This window comes from Lutra lutra, chromosome 7 (assembly GCF_902655055.1).
Source record: "Lutra lutra chromosome 7, mLutLut1.2, whole genome shotgun sequence".
In the NCBI taxonomy this organism is placed as follows: Eukaryota; Metazoa; Chordata; class Mammalia; order Carnivora; family Mustelidae; genus Lutra; species Lutra lutra.
In genome coordinates this window covers 111,152,547-111,173,791 of record NC_062284.1, presented here as the reverse complement: position 1 = coordinate 111,173,791, position 21,245 = coordinate 111,152,547, and the positions used below count along the sequence as shown (strand labels likewise).

The 21,245-nt window shown below is 38.7% G+C and overlaps 1 protein-coding gene across 2 annotated transcripts in view; it reads left to right on the top strand.

Moving 5' to 3' along the window:
• LOC125103682 (golgin subfamily A member 6-like protein 22) overlaps positions 1–21,245 on the top strand; it is a 46,955-nt gene that overhangs the window by 12,708 nt on the left and 13,002 nt on the right. For both annotated transcript variants that reach the window (XM_047735406.1, XM_047735405.1), the window contains exons 3-6: positions 6,760–7,016; positions 15,247–15,382; positions 17,287–17,598; positions 19,216–19,416. In XM_047735406.1, the coding sequence (XP_047591362.1) occupies positions 6,760–7,016; positions 15,247–15,382; positions 17,287–17,598; positions 19,216–19,416 (906 nt within the window). The remainder of the gene's footprint in view (positions 1–6,759; positions 7,017–15,246; positions 15,383–17,286; positions 17,599–19,215; positions 19,417–21,245) is intronic.

Below are 21,245 nucleotides of genomic sequence, written 5' to 3'. Positions count from 1 at the left end.
GCACTATGACATTGAACAACTCTTGCATAGTGCTGGATAGGCTGCTATAGGAATAAATAGGAGTTAAACAACTTGTAAAAAAAAAATGTTACTGATAGGGGCACCTGGGTGGCTCAGTGGGTTAAGCCTCTGCCTTCGGCTCAGGTCATGATCTCAGGGTCCTGGGATCGAGCCCCGCATCGGGTTCTCTGCTCAGCGGGGAGCCTGCTTCTCCCTCTCTCTCTGCCTGCCTCTCTGCCTGCTTGTGATCTCTCTCTCCGTCAAATAAATAAATAAAATCTTTAAAAAAAATGTTACTGATAATATGTATAATAAGGCCTGTGTGTTAAACTTAAAATACATTTAAAGCATTTTGCCAGTATTTTTAGTGTGATTTTTCATGGAAATTTTCATTTGTGAGGGCAATTTGACTGTGTTTATGCAAATAAGATTTTTTTTTTCTTTCCTTAGTGTAGTAATAAGGCAAATAGCCAGCTCTGGTTGGGGGGAATGGAGGCAATGCCAATTTTGCTGCTAAAGAAAAATATATCAGGGGCGCCTGGGTGGCTCAGTGGGTTAACCCTTTGCCTTCGGCTCAGGTCATGATCTCAGGGTCCTGGGATCGAGCCCCACATCGGGCTCTCTGCTCAGCAGGGGAGCCTGCTTCCTCCTCTCTCTCTGCCTGCCTCTCTGCCTACTTGTGATCTCTCTCTGTCAAATAAATAAATAAAAATCTTTAAAAAAAAAAAAAGAAAAGAAAAATATATCAGAACCAATTATTATTAATTTTACTTGCAATTTTTATTAAGATAATTGAAGAAGCACATGCAGTTTTTTTTTAAGATTTTTATTTATTTATTTGACAGAGAGAGAGAGGGAACACAAGCAGGGGGAGTGGGAGAAAGTGAAGCAGGCTTCCCACTGAGCAGGGAGTCTGATGTGGGGCTCGATCCCAGGACCCCGGGGTCATGACCTGAGCCAAAGGCAGATGCTTAATGACTGAGGCACCAAGGTGCCTAGCACATGCAGTTTTAAGAAATATTACAGAGAGGGGCACCAGTGTTGCTCAGTGGGTTAAAGCCTCTGCCTTCGGCTCAGGTCATGATCCCAGGGTCCTGGGATTGAGCCCCGCATAGGGCTCTCTGCTGGGTGGGGAGCCTGCATCTCCCTTTATCTCTGCTTGCTTCTCTGCCTACTTGTGATCTCTGTCAAATAAATAAATAAAATCTTAAAAAAAAAAAAAGGAATAATACAGAGAGATCCTTTTTACACTTTGCTGAGTTTATTCCACAATTTTGCAAAATATAACAACCTCAATATTGACATTGAGGCAACACATCTACCAGTCCACCAATCTTAATGAGATTTCCCCAGTTTAACTTGTATTTGTGTATAAAGTTCTAAACAGTCAAGATACTGAACAGTTTGAACACCACAAAGATCTTTCCTGTTGCCATTTCATATCCACACCCACTTCCTTCCTACCGTCAACCTGTGGTAACCACTAATCTTTCCTTCATTCTAAAGTGTTGTCATTTCAAAGGTGTTTTATAAATAAAAAGCTAAACGTAAATTATCATATGACCTTTAAAAGAAGAGTAATATTATATGATCTAAAGTGACAACTAAGGATAGAATAGATATCCTTTGCTTGTATTCTTAGAACATTCTGCTCATACCACTATTATTGTACCTGTTAAGGTATATACTAATTATTTGTTTTAAAATTGGTCTCCCTGATGAGCTGATAAATTTTCGAGAGTTCTTAATTTTCTCCTGGCACGTGCCTGGAACATAGAAGATACTGAAGGCTGGTTGGTCAAATAAAGAATGCCTTAGAGAGGTGCTAGATGGGAAGCAGGAAGATCAAGTAGGAAGTCTTGTATCAAACAGTGCATGAGATAGAAAATGGGGTCCTAACACAAGACAAGGCAGCAAGGTAGCAGGCATGGAAAGAAAGGGGTAGATATGAGAGATAGAGGTAAAATGAACAGACCTAGTAACTTGAGGGGAGGATTTTAAAAAAGGATTAATCAAGAAATGACTCTGATCTAAGTAATATGTTTTTACAGAGATATAAATGAATTTTGAACTTTCCATTTTTAAAACATTTGATCTTATTAAAGTCTTTTCTAAATGGATTTTTTTTTTAAATGGATTTTTCATAGAATACTTAGCCCATTGTATTAAGTAAATAAATTTATGTTTAAATAAATTGGTTTTAAAACACACTCTGGGGACGCCTGGGTGGCTCAGTGGGTTAAAGCCTCTGCCTTCGGCTTGGGTCATGATCCCAGTGTCCTGGGATTGAGCCTTGCATCAGGCTCTCTGCTCAGCAGGGAGCCTGCTTCCCTTCCTCTCTGTCTGCCTGCCTCTCTGCCTGCTTGTGATCGCTCTCTGTCAAATAAATAAATAAAAATCTTAAAAAAAATAAGTAAAAATAAAACAGACTCTGATATGCAATACACAGACATAGGGATGAAGCAAATAATATTTGGTAACAAGTAGAAACTGAAAAAGGATTACCTGGGGAAAGGAGTGGACATGCTCAAAAAATGTTACAGGGACCCATGGCTGGCGTAGTAAGAGTATGCAGCTCTTAATCTCAGGGTCATGAGTTCAAGCCCTACATTGGGCGTGGTCCTGGTTAAAAGAAAAAATGCTACAAAAGAATAGCTCCTTTGCAATAGTTAAAACAGGCATAAAAAGTTTTACTTGTATGGAAAGTAAGAAGGGGGGGAAACTGACCCTAGATTTGATTTAGCACAAGTTAGAAAGATTTAAACCAAACCATTTCATTATCAACCAGTGACGGTAAATTCTCTTAATCACTCCTTTTCTCTAGGGAGAATTTGTTAAATTTATTATTTCACTAGTGGTTGTATTTTATTCTAAGAAATTTTAGTTTAATGTTACTGTAATTTTTTTTTTTTTTTTAGAATTCTTTTCTTCACTACTTCAGGCTGCAAAACTGATTCCGATTCAGAATTTTGTCAGAATGTCCTAAAAACCCAGCTTCATATTATAAGCCATGTTCCGCTATGGTAGGAAGGCCATAGTATCCTTTGAGAATTGCTTAAGGGTCAAGACTATAGAGCAGCTTTTAATAATGCATAGTTTGGGGGAAATGGATTTTAAAAAAGAAGATTGGTCTGAAAAATGTAATTAAAAAGCAGTCTAAATGATGAAGTCAGTGCAACCCTGGAGACTGTGGGGCTGGCCATGAAGTGTTCATTTAATTCCAGACTCTTGTTCACCCTGGGAAGCTTTACAAAATATAAGATGCATTTAAAAAAACCCATGCATTCATTTACATCTTCTGTGATCATTTAAAGAACCCCTCCCCCCAATATAGAATTTGTTACATACAGTTTAGCACAGTTCCTTAATATCCACACAAGGAATACCTCCATGCAAGAGAAAAAGAACCTCCAAAGAAAGAAATAATTAGGGAGGGAGAGAAAATGTTGTTTCATGAATGCCAAGGATTCACTGCAGAAAGCACAAACCACTTTAAATATTTCAAACTGAAAATGATTTAATGCAGAGGATTATGTATACAAAGTGATTGGAAGGTCTGGGTGCGGGAGCTGGGGCCAGATGGATGAATGAGTTCAAGGACACACACTGTGAGTGAGATCCTGAGGTCAGGAAGTTGTGCTACTGTCACTGAGACTTTATTTTATTTACTTATTTTTATTTTTTAAAGATTTTATTTATTCATTTGAGAGAGAGAGAGGATGAACAGGGGGAGGGGCAGAGGTGAAGCAGACTCCCTACTGAGCCAGGAGCCTGACACAGGCCAGCCCCAGGACCCTGAGATCATGATCCCAGCCATGACCATAGCTGAAGTCAGACGCCTTAACCCGCTCAGGTTAAGGTGTCTGACTGAGACAGACACCCTCCTCCTGAGCCTTTATTGCATAGGCACAACTGCTTCTCAACCTCCACGAAGATGTTAGCTAAGTAATGCCTTTTTCTCTGCTTCTGTCCTTGACCCTGCTTACCAGTGGAATTAGTAGTGGGAAAATTCTAAATTTCATGGGAACGTTATCTCTTTGGGCCAGCTCAATGTACACATAGCATGGCTCTCAAAGTGTAGTTTCCCACACCAGCAACATGAACGTCACCTGGGATCTTGGTAGAAATACAAATTCTCAGACCCCATGCCAAACTAGGAACTCTGGACTTAGGCCTATCAATCTGTTTTTTAATGAGCCTTCCAGGTGATTCTGATGAATTGCTGAAGTTTGAGAATCATTGGCCTAGAGAATCCTGGCCCCTATAAGGGCTCTGAAAACAAAGTTTTATTTCTAGTTCTGCAGAATAAGAAGACATCATAGGGGTGGGAATGAATACCAAGTGCCAGTGACCATATCCAGAAAAGGGCATGGCTGATGGTGTCAAATGCTTCAGTGACATGTGGAATATGGTGACAACTGGAAAGAAATTAATGAATCTGTTAAGGGACCACTGGTGACTTGAGAGAAGAGTTTCCAAGGTGGAGAATAAGGGATGAAAATGGAATGATACAAAAATGGAATTATAGTAAATGAAGAGTGAGCACAGGTGATTCTTACTGTGTGTGTTGCTGGGCAATGAAGAGGAGAAGTGGGCTTTAGCTTGAGCCCAAATCTTTCCCTTCATCTTCATGACCTTGTCTGTGCCCTCTACCACCTCTTCTCCATTTCAGATATCTCAGTCACTTCTGCAGCTAATTAGGGAAGTTTGTGGAGTGCCTTTTGTATGACATAATTTCAAGTTCCCAGGGAGCATGGACTTCAGTTTAGTGTGTACCTGCAATTTAGTTGTATGTTTTCAATTTAGTCTATTATATTTTTGTGTGTGACAGACACTATGTAGGTCCTTGATATATGTTATTTTTATTCCTTACCAGCACAATGTGAGGTGGGTAAGAAAATTTAACTGACTTGCCTATGGCCACAGGTTGTCTTGTTCCTCCAGATTTTGAGATCTTTCTGTTCTTCCATACTTTTGTATAAACCTTATGGCCTCGCTGAGGTATGTATTTTTAGTGGTGATGTAATAAAAAAAATACATAAAGGTATGTTTTGAGAACATATGATGTTCATTTTATTGTTTTAATTTCACAGAATCTTTTAGAATTAGAGCACATTTTATACACACACTGAACTAAAAATTTAGTTTCCCATGGCCTGTGCTATTAGGAACTATACCATTTGTCATTAATATAAAATTTTTCCATAATTAAATATTCCTCACCCTTTTCTGATTTATAAAGCTAATGATTTTTTATAATGTCAAATCAAATTTTCCCCCTTTCCCCCTCTTTTATAAGTTTACCAGGATCATACACAGCCTACTTAGAAATTTGAATAAATTAGGTTAAATTAAATGTTAATTGACCCCTGAATGTTAGCAGTACCTCGATTTTCTTTATCTACTGAACTTTCTTCACTTAATCAGATAGAAGAGCAAAGACTTTTTTTTTAAGATTTTATTTATTTATTTGACAGAGAGATAGAAATAGCCAGAGAGCATAAACAAGAGGAATGGCTGAGGGAGAAGCAGGTTCCTCACAGAGCAGGGAGCCTGATGCAGGGCTTGATCTGAGGACCCTGGGATCATGACCTGAGCCAAACTCAGCCACTTAACTGACTGAGCCACCCAGATGTCCCCGGTCTTTTTCAGTTAGCAGCTTGTGGCTCTCTACTCTTGCTTCCCCTCTCACAGGTCATCACTCTTCATAACTTTAGGATCTTTTCTTTCCTTTGTTTGCCTTTAAAATATAGTCAATTTAAGCTTCATTATTTCTCTTCACTCTCCTATCCACCCATTTCTCTGATCACGAAGGACAAGGCCAGGAAACAAGTGGTATCTCCTTAGGAGAAAGGCCTCTGAATCCATTCCTCATCAAAAACCAGCATAAAGCAAACATTTATGACCAAAGCATTAAGTATTTCTTTTCTGTTAGGAATTATAGAATTATTATTGGTATAATTTACTCTTATAACAAGATTTGAACAACTTTAATGTTGATGAGAATGAAATAACTTATTCCAAACTGTATGTGTCATTTTGATATGATTTTTTAAATTACACTGCTTTGGTTTTTATTTTATTTTTTTTTATAAGTTTATGTATTTAAGTAAATCAATATGGGGCTCAAACTCATGACCCTGAGATCAAGAGTTTCACCCAACTGAGCCAACCAGGCACCCCCTGAAATAATTTTTAAAATATATGTAACATTGGAATATGCTGTTAGGAAATTTGAGAGTCTTCATTTTATTGTATAATAATGTATAATAAGGACACCTGGGTGGCTTAGTCAACTGAGTGGCTGACTCTTGATTTTGGCTCATGTCATGATCTCTCAGAGACCAGGGATCGAGTACTGAGTCTGGCCCTGTGCTCAGGATTATCTCTCTCCTTCTCCCTTTGCCCCAAGCCCCACTTACTCACTCTATCTCTGTAAAATAAATGAGTAAGTCTTTTTAAAAAATGATGTATAGGGGCGCCTAGGTGGCTCAGTGGTTAAGGCCTTTGCCTTCGGCTCGGATCATGGTCTCAGGGTCCTGGGATCAAGCCCCACGTCGGACTCTCTGCTCAGAGGGGAGCCTGCTTCCTCCTCTCTCTCTCTCTCTCTCTCTCTGCCTGCCTCTCTGCCTGCTTGTGATCTCTGTCAAATAAATTTTAAAAAAATCTTAAAAAAAAGATGTATAAATTAAATACCCATAATGATTTAAAGTCATGAATTTTCTAAAACCAAAATTATGATTTCCCCTTTCTCATTAGCTAAGAAATCTTCAAAACAAGCTCCTCATAAAAGAAACATCATTGCAAGAGATGAAGAATGTGCTAGAAAGTTATAAAGAAAATAATGTGCAACAGTCTTTCCAGATAATGTCCCTGAAAGATGATATCAAGGATCTAGAGGAACTTATTGCTTCTCTAACCAGAATTAAATCTTTGAAAAACACCAATATTCAGAATCTTGAAAGAGGCAACTGGGATCCAACTGAAAGAATTATAGAACTGGAAAACCATCTAAGGTAGGAAATTTTCTAGTTTTTTTTTTTTCAAACATGTCATTTGTCATAAGCTTGAAAAGAGTATATAAACTCTATATTCCTGATTGATCATGGAATTTAAACTTAGTAAGATTTCCTATAATACCTGACTCAAAATTACTATGTGTAAAAAGACACATATATTATTGAAATATAATTCACATATGATTAAAATTCACTCTTTTAGTCAGTTGTTCTTCATTTAAAAAGAAAAGAAAAAATTCACCTCTTTAAAGTACACAATTTGATAGTTTTTAGTATATTCAAAAGGTTGTGCAGTCATTACCACTATTCAATTCCAGAACATTTCATCACCCTCTAAAGAAACCCCACATCTATTAGCAATTACCCCGTATCACTCTCTCTAGTCTCTGATGACCACTCATCTACATCCTTTCTCTCTGAGTTGCCTTTTCTGGACATTTCACATGAATGCCATCATACAGTATATGGCCTCTGTGTCTCCCTTATTTCACATAGTGCAATATTTTTAAGATTAACCTATGTTGAACCATAAAACTGTATACTCCACTCCTTTTTATGGCTGAAAATAATATTCTGTTGTATGAATATACCACAATTTCCTTATCCATTCATCAGTTAATGGACATTGGGTTGTTTCCCCTTTTTGGAGGGGCTTTATGAATAATGCTGCTGTGATGATTCTTGTGTGAGTTTTTATGTGACTGTATACTTCATTTCTCTTAAGGATATGCCTTGGAAGTAGAAGGCTGGGTCATAAAGTAACTCTAATTTACTTTTGAGGAATTTCTAGACTATTTTCTAAGGAAGCTGCACCATTTTACATTCCCACTAGTAATGTAGGAGCATTTCAATTGCTCCACATTCTCACCAACACTTGTTACCATTCATCTTTATGATAGCTATTCTAGTGGATATGAATTCGCATCTCATTGTGACGTTAATTTCTATTTCCAAAAGATTAAAGAGTTGAGCATTTTTTCATGTGCTTATTGGCCATTTGTGTATCTTCTTTGTAGAAATAGAAATATCTACTCAAATCCTTTGCCCAATTTTATTTTATTTTTTAATTTAAATTTATTTTTTAATTTTTTTAAAAGATTTTATTTATTTCTTTGACAGAGAGTGAGAAAGCACAAGCAGGGAGAGTAGCAGAGAGAGAGGAAGAAGCAGGCTCTGCTGACCAGGGAGGCCAATGCGGGACTCAATCCCAGGGCCCTGGGATCATGACCTAATGAAGGCAGATGCTTAACCATCTAAGCCACCCAGGCGCCCCTGTTTAATTTTTAAATTTTGAATTCAATTAATTAACTTAATATATGAATTAATAAATATAACATATTACTAGTTAATGAATTAATTACTAGTTTAATTAATAGTTTATTAATTATTGATTAATGACTAGTTTTATTAATAAATTATTACTAGTTAATTAACACATATAATATATCACTAGTAAATATAGTATATTACTAGTTTACTAGGTAGAGGTCCGTGATTCGTTAATCTTATATATTACCCAGTGCTCATTACATCATGTGTCCTCCTTAATGTCTATCACCCAGTTACCCCACCCCTGACCCCCCTTCCCTCCAGCAATCCTCAGTTTGTTTGCTGAGATTAAGAGTCTCTTATGGTTTGTCTCCCTCTCTGATTTCATCTTGTTTTATTTTTTCCTCTCTTCCCCTATGATCTTTTGTTTTGTTTCTTAAATTCCACGTATGAGTGAGATCATATGATAATTATCTTTCTCTGATTGACTTATTTTGCTTCACCTAATGCCCTCTAGTTCTATCCATGTCATTAAAAATGGCAAGATTTCATTTTTGATGGCTGAGTAGTACTCCATTGTATATATACCACATCTTCTTTATCCATTCATCTGTCAGTGGACACCTGGGGTCTTTTCATAGTTTGGCTATTGTGGACATTGCTGCTATAAACATTGGGGTGCAGGTGTCCCTTTGGATCACTACATTTGTATCTTTGTGGTAAATACCCAGTAGTGCAATTGCTGGGTCATAGGGTAGCTCTATTTTTACCTTTTTGAGGAACCTCCATATTGTTTTTCAGAGTGACTGTATCAGCTTGCATTCCCACCAGCCATGTAAGAGGATTTCCCTTTCTCTGCATCCTTGCCAACATTCATTGTTTCCTGAGTTATTTTAGCCATTCTGACTGGTGTGAGGTGGTATCTCACTGTGGTTTATGATTTGTATTTCCCTGATGCCAAGTGATGTTGAACATTTTTTCATGTGTCTGTTGGTCATTAGAATGTCTTCTTTGCAGAAATGTCTGTTCATGTCTTCTGCCCATTTCCTGATTGGATTATTTGTTCTTTGGGTGTTGAGTTTGATGAGTTCTTTCTAGATTTTAGAAACTAGCCCTTTATCTGATATGTCATCTGTAAATATCATTTCCCAATCCATCTGTTGTCTTTTGGTTTTGTTGACTGTTTCCTTTGCTGTGCAAAAGCTTTTGATCTTGATGAAGTCCCAGTAGTTCATTTTTGCCTTTGTTTCCCTTGCCTTTGGAGAAGTGTCTAGCAAGAAGTTGCAGCAGCCAAGGTCAGTGAGGTTGCTGCCTGTGTTCTCCTCTAGGATTTTGATGGATTCCTGTCTCACATTGAGGTCTTTTATCCATTTTGAGTCTATTTTCGTGTGTGGTGTGAGGAAATGGTCTACTTTCATTCTTCTGCTGAATGATGTGGCTGTCCAATTTTCCCAACACCATTTGTTGAAGAGACTTTTTTTCCCTTGGATATTCTTTCCTACTTAGTTGAAGATTAGTTGACCATAGAGTTGAGGGGCCATTTCTGGGTACTTTATTCTGTTCCATTAATCTATGTGTCTGTTTTTGTGCCAGTACTGTACTGTCTTGATGATTACAACTTTGTAATAGAGCTTGAAGTCTGAAATTGTGATGCCACCAGCTTTTTTTTTTTTTTCCCCCAACATTCCTTTGGCTATTTGGGGTCTTTTCTGGTTCCATGCATATTTTAGGATTATTTGTTACAACTCTGTGAAAAAAGTTGATGGTATTTTGGTAGGGATTATATTGAATGTATAGATTGCTCTAGGTAGTTTAGAGATTTTAACAATATTTGCTCTTCCAATCCATGAGCATGGAACATTTCACACTATTGTGGTCAGAAAAGATGCATAATATGATTTCAGGCTTCTTAAATTTATTGAGACTTGTTTCAAAGCATGATGTGTGATCTGTCCTGGAGAATGTTCCATGGACACTTGAAAATAATGTGTATTCTATTGTTTTGGATGGAATGTTTTTTATATATCTGTTAAGTCCATCTGATCTAATATATCATCCAATGACACTGTTTCTCTATTGATTTTTCTGCTTGGATGATCTATCCACTGACATAACTGCTGTGTTAAAGTCCCTTACTATTGTAGTATTATTGTCAGTTTCTCCCTTTATGTCTGTTAATATTTGCTTTATGTATTTAAATGTTCCAATTTTGGGTGCCTAGATATTTACAGTTGTTATATAATTCTGTTGAATTGACTCCTTTATCATTATGTAATGCTCTTCTTTGTCTCTTGTTACAGTCTTTGTTTTAAAGTCTGTTTTAAAGTCTGTTATAAATATTGCTATTCTGGCTTTGCTTTTTTTTTTTTTTTTTTTTTAATTTCTATCTGCATGGTGTATCTTTCTCCATCCTTTCACTTCCAGGCTATTTGAGTCTTTAGCTCTGACCTGAGTCTCTTATAGCCGTATATAGATGGCGTGTGTGTGTGTGTGTGTGTGTGTGTTTTAAATCTGTTCTGCCACACTTGTCTTTTGTTTAGAGCATTTTAGAACATTTACATGTTCTAAAGTAATTATTGATAGGTATCTACTTATTTTCATTTTGTTTTCTGCTTATTTTTTTAAAAGATTTTATTTATTTATTTATTTGACAGAGAGAGATCACAAGCAGGCAGAGAGGCAGGCAGAGAGACAGGAGGAAGCAGGCTCCCCACTGAGCAGAGAGCCCGATGCGGGACTCGATCCCAGGACTCCGAGATCATGACCTGAGCCGAAGGCAGCGGCTTAACCCACTGAGCCACCCAGGCGCCCCATGTTTTCTGCTTATTTTTGTAGTTATTCTATCTTCTCACATTATCTTTCCTTGTGACTGATGACTTTCTGTAGTGTTATGCCTGAATACTTTCTCTCTATTTTTTGTGTATCTATCATGGGTTTGGGGTTTGGGGATACTTTAAGGTTTATATGTAGGATCCTAAATAAATAGCAGCTGATACTAAGTTGATTTAAGTTTGAACATATCTAAAAGAACTTTTTTTTAAAATCTCTCCTCCATGTCTTATGTATATGCCATGATATATTTTATATCATGTTTTTCTTACTCCTAATTATGGCCTTTTCTTTTTCACTGAAACAAGTCCCTTTAACATTTTTTTTTAAATATTTTATTTATATATTTGACAGAGAAAGCTCACAAGTAGGCAGAGAGGCAGGCAGCAGGGCGGGGTGGGGGGGGCGGAAACAGGAGCCCAATGTGGGGCTTGATCCCATGACCCAAGCCAAAGGTAGAGGCTTTAACCCACTAAGCCACCCAGGTGCCCCTCCCTTTAACACTTCTTGTAACACTGCTTTGGTGGTGATGAACTCCATTAATTATCATTTGTCTGGGAAACTCTTTACCTCTCCTTCAATTCTGAATGATAACCTTGCTAGGTAGACTACTTTGGGTTGTAGATGTTTTCCTTTCAGCTCTTTGCCACATCTTTCCAGCTTGCAAAGTTTCTGCTGAAAAATCAGCTGAGAGCCTCATGGGATTTCTCTTGCATGTAACTAATTGCTTCTCTCATGCTGCTTTTAAAATTCTCTATCACTAATCTTTGACATTTAATTATTATGTGTTGGTGATTTGGGCCTCCTTGATTTCATCTTGTTTGGAGCTCTCCATGCTTCCTGAACTTGGATGTCTGTTCCTTCCCCAGGTTAGGGAATTCTTATTATTCCCTTTTTTTTTTTTTTTTTTAAGATTTTATTTATTTATTTGACAGAGAGAGTGTGTGTGAGCAAGCATAAGCAGGGGGAGCTGCAGAGGGAGAGGGAGAAGCAGGCTCCTCACTGAGCAGGGAGTCCAATGCAGGGCTCAATCCCAGGACCCTAGGATCCTGACCTAACCAAAAGGCAGATGCTCAACCAACTGAGCCACCCAGGCACCCCTCAGATGTTATTGCTTCAAATAACTTTTCTTTCCCTTTCTCACTTCTCTTTCTGGAACCCCTACAATACATATTGTTTGCTTGATGTTGTCCAAGAGATCCCTTACCCATCCTCTTTTTAAAAAAATTTCTTTTTTCTTTTTGCTATTCAGCTAGGGCTCTTTCCATTACCTTGTCTTCCAGATTACTGATACATTCTTCTGCATTCTTTAATCTACTGACGATTTACTCTCATGTAGTTTTCATTTGTCATTGTACTCTTCAATTCTGATTGGTTCTCTTCTATATTTTCTCTTTGTTGAAGTTCTCACTGAGTCTACTCTTCTTTTCAACATGGTGAGCATCTTTTTTTTTATGGTGAGCATCTTTTTTTTTTTTTTTTAAGATTTTATTTATTTATTTGTCAGAGAGAGAGGGAGAGAGAGCGAGCACAGGCAGACAGAATGGCAGGCAGAGGCAGAGGGAGAAGCAGGCTCCCTGACGAGCAAGGAGCCCGATGTGGGACTCGATCCCAGGATGCTGGGATCATGACCTGAGCCGAAGGCAGCTGCTTAACCAACTGAGCCACCCAGGCGTCCCTATGGTGAGCATCTTTATGATCATTACTTTAAACTCTATCAGGCATAGTGTTTATCTCCATTTCATTTAGTTCTTTTTCTGGTGTTTTATCTTGCTCACTCATTCAGGGGATACTCCTCTGTCTCCCCATTTTGCTGGACTGTCTGTTTCTATGAATTATGGAGAACAACTACTTCTCCTAAACTTGAAGGAATGGTCTTGTCCTATCTGCACCATCAAGATGGAAGGGGAATGTAAACCCTGGTGCCCCCAGCCCCTCCACCCAGAGACAGCTCCACCTGTTCCCTCACGTCCCATCAAGATTCTAGACCTAGCTCCTTTACACACGGTGGTTGTTCCTTCATGCCCCAGGGCATTTGAGGCTGGTATGGGCCAGGCACCCAGTGCTCGCTGAGGCAGCAGGTCAATCACAGCATCTGGAACCCTGCTCCCATCTGCATCACCAAGGTGGAGGGGGAGAACAAACTATGCCACCTGCCAGCCTCTCTGACATATAGAGAGTTCCAGTAGCTCCCTCACCCTGGACAGGGTTCCAGGGCTAGTTCCTCCACATTCTAGTTGCTTTTCTAACCTCCAGCTATCCCTCCAGGCCCCAGGGCATCTGCGGCTGGTGTGGACCAGTGACCCAGAGCTTGCTGATGTATCAGTCAAGGCGTCTCTATCTCTCCTGACTCTCCACGTGGTCTTCCCATCTTCTGTTGTGCAAAAACTGCTCAGACAGCCCTCAACTCCCCCTCAGGCAGAATTGCCATACGTAGAGATGTACGTCTGGTGCCTTCGTGGAGGAGGTGAGCCCAAGGTCTTCCCATTTCACCATCTTGGACTGGACATCTTCTACTGTTTCTTTTAATGCATTTCTTCTGACAGTTTTTTCCATTTTTTTTTCCTGAAACTATATTATTTCATTTTCATTTTTTTTTTTTTTTGAGTGGCTTTTTTTAAACTGAGTATAGAATTCTGGCTAATATTTTTTTCTTATAGCACTCTAAGATGTCATCTGATTATCTTCTGATTTCTATAGTTTCCGTTGAAAAGTTAGTCATCAGTTTCATTGCTGTACCTTTGAAGGGAATAATGCGTGCTTTTTGTTGTTGTTGGTAGCAATTTGACTATGATGTGTCTTGGTGTGGCTTTCTTTGTATCTATCCTGCTTAGGGTTTACAGAATTTATGGAATCTATCAATTATGTCTTTCATCAGGTTTGGAATCTTGGGAATTATTTTTTCAAATATTGTTTTTGTCCCACTGTGTCTTTACTTTACTCTAGGGTTATAGTTACAGGTGTGTTAGACCTTTTGCATGTGTCCTGCATGTCTTTAATATAACCTTTTGAGGTAAAATTTTCTATTTAGATGATATGAATAATTTCTTTTGAACTGACTCAAATGCAATAATTCTGTAAGCTATAATTACTAGACAGAAGAGGAAAAAAACCCCAAAAACATAGAAGATAGATTGAAATTTTAACTTAGCTATAGGTATGGGATAGAAAATATTACCAATACCTATCAATTAGTAATCAAAACAAAAACCAAATAATTAGCTATTTGTATATTTGATTTAAAAAAAAAACTTTTACATATGCTATTCTCTACTGCTGCATCATTATTCTAATTCCCTTTTCTCTCACCAAATCCCAGTAGAAGAGCCCATCAGGTATTATTAAAATAGGAGTACTTGTATCCCTCTGGAACCTCCTGATCATCACAGTGTTACCAATAGTGGCAGGCAAGATATTCATGCTCAAATTTCCCCATGAAAAGGATGGTTTAAAAATTGACCTTCCCCAGGGGAACAACTAGAGGATTTACCACTGGATTGTTTTCTCTCTGTTTCTCTGTCATTTCTAGTCTCTCCCTAAAAATAATTGGGTAACTATTAGCTCTTCTCACAGTAAGTACATTTCTACTTGATACACTTATTTAATATATTTTAAGTGGGGATTATTTCTTTTAATTATTATTTTTATTTTTTTATTTTATTTTAATTTATTTATTATTTTTTTTAAAGATTTTATTTATTTATCTGACAGAGAGAGATCACAAGCAGTCAGAGAGACAGAGAGAGAGGAGGAAGCAGGCTCCCTGCTGAGCAGAGAGCCCCATGCGGGGCTCGATCCCAGGATCCTGAGATCATGACCCGAGCTGAAGGCAGTGGCTTAACCCACTGAGCCACCCAGGCGCCCTTATTTTTATTTTTTAAAGATTTTATTTATTTGACAGAGAGAGACACAGCGAGAGAGGGAGCACAAGCAGTGGAGAGGGAGAAGCAGGCTTCCCACCGAACAGGGAGCTTGATGCCGGGCTCGATCCCAGGACCCTGGGATCATGACCTCAGCCAAAGGCGGACGCTTAACCGTCTGAGCCACCCAGGCGCCCCTCTTTTAATTATTTTTAATTGAAGTTTGAAAATTGAGTTGGTTTGTTGTTACCTATTGATATCTTACACAGAGTACATCTGTTTGAAAGAGAAAAGGCAGAACGAAAAGCAGGCCTTTTGGAGAAAAAGGTAGCAGGTACTGATGGATTCATCCCTTACATGAATATGAAAGGACAAGAAGATTCCTTGGTTAGCTTCATGATGAAGGTGAAAATAAATTTTGATTGACTTTTAAAGAAACGGGATTTGTATTACTCTGTGTTAGTCCAAGAGATAAAAGGCAAATATTGAGTAGCTTTTTGATCTGCTTCTTATAGAAGATCAGAGAAAGCTGTGCTATGTGGTTGACTGAAAGCCTTTCTGAATACAGAGAGAAGACAGAGGGTAGATCTGTCTCTGATACTGCAGAACAGAACCAAGCTGAGAAAGAACTGGGAGGAGGAGTGGTAGTTAGAGAATGAAGTGTTGGAGTTTTACATTTTGGGTGTGGGTTACTTCCTGCTGTTGACAACATCTGGGTTTTGGGCTCTAAATGTAAGGGTTGAGGAGAGGTGTAGGCAAAAGTCATTCAAACCAAGGCACAGGGATCACGAAGCTAAATTGGTGGAGCATCTATATTGGACCTCGAAATCTAGAACTATGGAATAAGTTGGGTTTGGAAGGAAGAGACAAGTCTGGTCCTTAGTTGCAATTCACAGGATGAGTAGAGGTTTTATAGAAGAATGTTGGAGGATGGGATCTACTCTATTGTCAAGGAAGTGGTGAAAGTTTATTTTGAAATCCTTAGACTTTAAGTTTATTATATAACTTGAATATAAGACAAGGTCCATTATAATCCAATTAATGTGATCTGACATTTAAAAAATTCCATTTAAAAAAATTCAGCAACTACTTTTAAAGTAATTTAAAGTAATTCCAGTTTTTTTTTTTTTTAAAGATTTTATTTATTTATTTGACAGAGATCACAAGCAGGCAGAGAGGCAGGCAGAGAGAGAGGAGGAAGCAGGCTCCCTGCTGAGCAGAGAGCCCGATGCGGGGCTCGATCCCAGGACTCTGAGATCACGACCTGAGCCGAAGGCAGCGGCTTAACCCACTGAGCCACCCAGGCGCCCCTAATTCCAGTTTTTAATTGCCCCCTCAAGTAATTCACAGTAACACTTCCCATTTTTTTTTCACTTCTCTCATTAATCTGTCACATTCTTAAAAACCTCTCCCAAACTAATATTCCTGCAACCCTGACCGTTACTCCCATTGCCCTTTTAATCTGCCTCTTCTAGCCTTTTAGTGATGCAAACTTATCATTAATTCAAAAATTCTAGCTCTCTTTCTATTTCTCAGTTTCACATGACAAAAAGCCCAGAAACAGAACCTATTTACTTAGCTTCCAGAGTTGAAGGTGTCAAGAAAGTGGAAAGAAATTTAGAATTTATAAAGGTAGAATATTCCCATGGGAGATTGGGAAAGAAATACAAGTATCATCATCCCTTGCCACCCACCCTCCCTGCCCAAGGCTATTTACAATGGAAGCAGGATGATTAGAGGAGCACAAGGGAAACGTTGGGGGAAAGAAGTGGAACTTATTTTGTTTATACTTTTACATCATCAAAGTGGTTATTACTAAATGATGTTCTATAACCATAATGACGTCTTTATGGAAATATCCATTTCCCTCCCAACTTTTCACTTAACTGTCTTAACATTCATTGATAATCCTAGCCCGAATCAGTTATTGTATTAGAAGCAAAATGATGATTTTAAAATTTCTGTCATTCTTTCTATATTTATTAGCTCAAAATAGTCTGTAAAGAGTATAACTTCATTAACTGAGGCTATTTGGTCGCTGTTTCTCCAAGCTCAATTTCCTATGTTCTCAAACCAGTTTCTCCATATGATCATTCTGATACCTCTTTGATGTTCTAGTTTGCTCTTTTGAGTATGCCCTTGTCTCTCGTATGACTCCATAACACTTTATTTCTTCTGAGGGCCTTGCTCCTCAAAGTTTGTATTGTGACTATGTATCAAAAAAGGAAGTAAATTTATATTTCAAAAAAGGAATTAAAATCATATTAAATTCCAAATGGGAAGTTTAACATGTGTGTTGGCATATTTAGGATAAAGGTGAAGATATCCTGACCAAGAACTCTGAAAGAGACATTTTTCATTCTGAAGGACCAAAAGATGGGCAGAAAATTTGGGATAAGTGTCAAGAAGATTCAATCCATAAGGAAAAACAAAAATATGAGTTGGACAGACCTCCACATTCATTCAGCTGGGAAACCAAAAGTGCACAATCCCACTACCAGAAATTCCTCAGTCAGTTGGCTACTCTTCGGAGCAACAATGTTGTCCCCATACCAGCTTCTGAGGAGGCTGTGAAACAGAGGATTCAGGAAATTGGTGCAAAAGAACAATCTTGGAAGTCTGTAAGTGTATTGACAGATAAGTCATTCTTTCAAATTTGTTATTTTTATTTTATTTTATTTTATTTATTTATTTTTTAAAGATTTTATGTATTTATTTGACAGAGAGAGATCACAAGTAGACGGAGAGGCAGGCAGAGAGAGAGAGAGGGAAGCAGGCTTCTTGCTGAGCAGAGAGCCCAATGTGGGACTCGATCCCAGGACCCTGAGATCATGACCTGAGCCGAAGGCAGTGGCTTAACCCACTGAGCCACCCAGGCGCCCCAAATTTGTTATTTTTAATATGTCAATTTTGATATTAGCTGATTTAGTAAATTCTGTGGCTCTGAATTTTTTTTTTAAAGATTTTATTTATTTATTTGACAGACAGAGATCACAAGTAGGCAGAGAGGCAGGCAGAGAGAGAGAAGAGGAAGCAGGCTCCCTGCGGAGCAGAGAGCCCGATGTGGGGCTCGATCCCAGGACCCTGGGATCATGACCTGAGCCGAAGGCAGAGGCTTTAACCCACTGAGCCACCCAGGTGCCCCTGTGGCTCTGAATTTTAACTTTGATTTTATTTTTACTACTACAGTGATAAAAGGAAAAAAGGATGCCCATTATTATAGCAGAGGTAGTGTAGTGTTTTTATTAAGAGCAGAGAGCCCAGGTATGAATCCCAGCTCAGCCATTACCAGCTGTGTGCTCTTGGACAGATTGCTTATTCTCTCTGGGCCTCAGTTTCATTTGTAAAATTTGGTGGGATGGTGTGGGGCTGAGGACTTCAAGGGCATAGCTCCTATCTCACAGAGTGGTAAGGGTTAAATGGATTAATACATGATAAATGCTTAGTACAGCTCAGGGTAAGCTCAGTGAATCCTGGCTTAAAAATAGTGGTATGGTGGTATGGTGAAGATAATGTGTCCATCATGCCTAAATACTGCTCAGGCCAGCCAGTGCAGTAAATCCATTTTCAGGTCATTCTTTGAAAGTATTGGCCAACTCTATGAAAAGACTGAACGAGCAAGTTTCAGTGGCTCTATCTCCTTGTCATGTCCACATCAATTGAGTACCATCTCATGCCCCTTCACTTAAAATTCAAACGAAGATAGGTATTGCTTAGGTTAAATGTGTTCGAAAAATCTGCTGCCCTCTGTTTATTGTAGAGTTCCAATTTTTTCTTTCACTTTTTGCTTAAAATTCATTATACAATTTTATTTCTCAGTGCTCACTAAAATGTCTCATTTTATATATCAGACCTGTCCATTTCTTTTTCTAAAACCAGCTGATATCTGTCGCATCTTAAATCTTCCCTACTCACCTAGTTAGTAACGTAACATTACTACAGTGTCGGTGTCGGTAGAACTTGCACATAGTTGTTTTTTTTTTTAAAGATTTTATTTATTTATTTGACAGACAGAGATCACAAGTAGGCAGAGAGGCGGGCAGAGAGAGAGAGGAGGAAGCAGGCTCCCCGCTAAGCAGAGAGCTTGATGCGGGGCTCGATCCCAGGACACTGGGATCAGACCTGAGCCAAAGGCAGAGGCTTAACCCACTGAGCCACCCAGGCACCCTTGCACATAGTTTTGAAATGAAATAGAAATTGTGGGCCCTCAGGAGTCTTAGCTCTCCTTCTCCCCACAGAGGACCGAAGGCCTGCCTCAGGAAGTTCTGACGCTCACTCAGCGCCTGGCGCAGCTGCAGTGTCACTCTGAAGAAGCCGCTGGAGAATCATCCCCAATGCAAGACAGGTGTAGGGAACAAAAAAGACCTTGGAAACATCTGGAAGGAAAAACGGCTGTTAATGACTTTTTTCAAGAGAGTTTAGCCTTGGACAGGAATAAAGTAAGACTTTCCTGGATAAGGCATTTCTCTGACAATGAAAATGATCAGATTTTGTTATATTATCTAATGTTGATTTGATATTAGATATTATGAATGCTGTTAGTGCTATTTATACTTAATATGGGAAAAGAGAGGAAAATTTGCTACAAATCTTTAAACCTTCTGCTTTTATAAAAAAGCTTCTCTTTGTTCCATACCTCTCATTTCTCTAATACACACATATTCCATATTCATTTGGAGGACAGTTGTTAGTGTATTTCTTAATGTACTTTAAAAAGGGGATTGGAAGCAAAGGAGCTCCAAGAAATGATTGTACAGGTAGAACATAAGGGACTGTGTCAGCAAGATACGAGGAGTATCAAGGAGGGACTAGCGATGCTATTCCTCAGTAATTACTATGTAGACCAGTACCTTCTCTACTCTCCACTTCTCTGTGTCTGTAAGGAAGACATGAAAGCATCAGTTCTATGATTATTCATTTCCCTGCAAACATTTTAAAACGCTATTTTAGATTTTAAGAATATTCAGTTAACACACGCTTTCTACAACTCTTGAAACCAAGTTAAAAGGTTTGTGGAAAGAATAATTTTCCTCAACTTTCTTTCTGCCTATTTTCCCTCAGTAACCAGTAGTGTATATATCTTCTACAACTATTGCCATGGTTATGGAAATATACAAGTACATATATGTGGGTGGTGGTATTTTTATAAAACTGGGACTATGCTAGTCAAATATTCTTCTTACATAGTGAAAAGTTAAGTACCTCATGGTTTTTTCTTAGGTGAAAAGATAAAGGTTTAACTCATTCCTTTAACAATTTTTTTTTTAGATTTTATTTATTTATTTGACAGACAGAGATCACAAGTAGGCAGAGAGGCAGGCAGAGAGAGAGAGAGAAGGGGAAGCAGACTCCCTGCTGAGGGTAGAGCCCGATGTGGGGCTCGATCCCATGACCCTGGGATCATGACCTGAGCTGAAGGCAGAGGCTTTAACCCACTGAGCCACACAGGCACCCCTTTTTTTTAATTCTTTTTTTTTTTTAAGATTTAATTTATTTATTTCACAGAGAGAGAGATCACAAGTAGGCAGAGAGGCAGGCAGAGAGAGGGAGAAGCAGGCACCCTGCTGAGCAGAGAGCCCGATGCAGGGCTCGATCCCAGAACCCTGAGATCATGACCTGACCTGAAAGCAGAGGCTTAACCCACTGAGCCACCCAGGTGCCCTACCTCATTCCTTTAATAGCTGCAGAGTAGTCCACAGAGTTTATAGAACTTACTTATTTGATCAGTTCCCAATTGATGGACTATCAAAATATTTCTACCTTTTATACCACTGCTAATAATGGAGCAGTATATAGACTTATACATATATCTTTCCACATTGGTGCTTTCTGCCCCTATGAGACTGGGTTCTACATGTGAAATTGTAGGATCACAGTGTATGAGTATTTTAAATTTCAATAGCTACTGCCAAAATACTACTTCCAAAAGGCGGAAGGAATTTACTTTCCGAACAGAAATATAGGAGTAGCTCTTTCTTTTCATAGTTTAGCCAGCATTGGAGATGTCCCTTTTTTTTTTTTTTTTTTTTTGAAGACTTCATTTATTTGACAGAGACACAGCCAGAGAAGCAGGGGGAGTGGGAGAGGGAAGAGCAGACTTCCCACTGGGCAGGGAGCCCAATGTGGGGCTCAATCCCAGGACCCTGGGATTATGACCTGAAGGAAGGCAGATGCTTAACTGACTGAGCCACCCATTCACCCCGAGATGTCATTCTTTTAGAGACACAGAGAGAGGGAGAGAGAGAGAGAGTTGAGTTAAAATAGTACA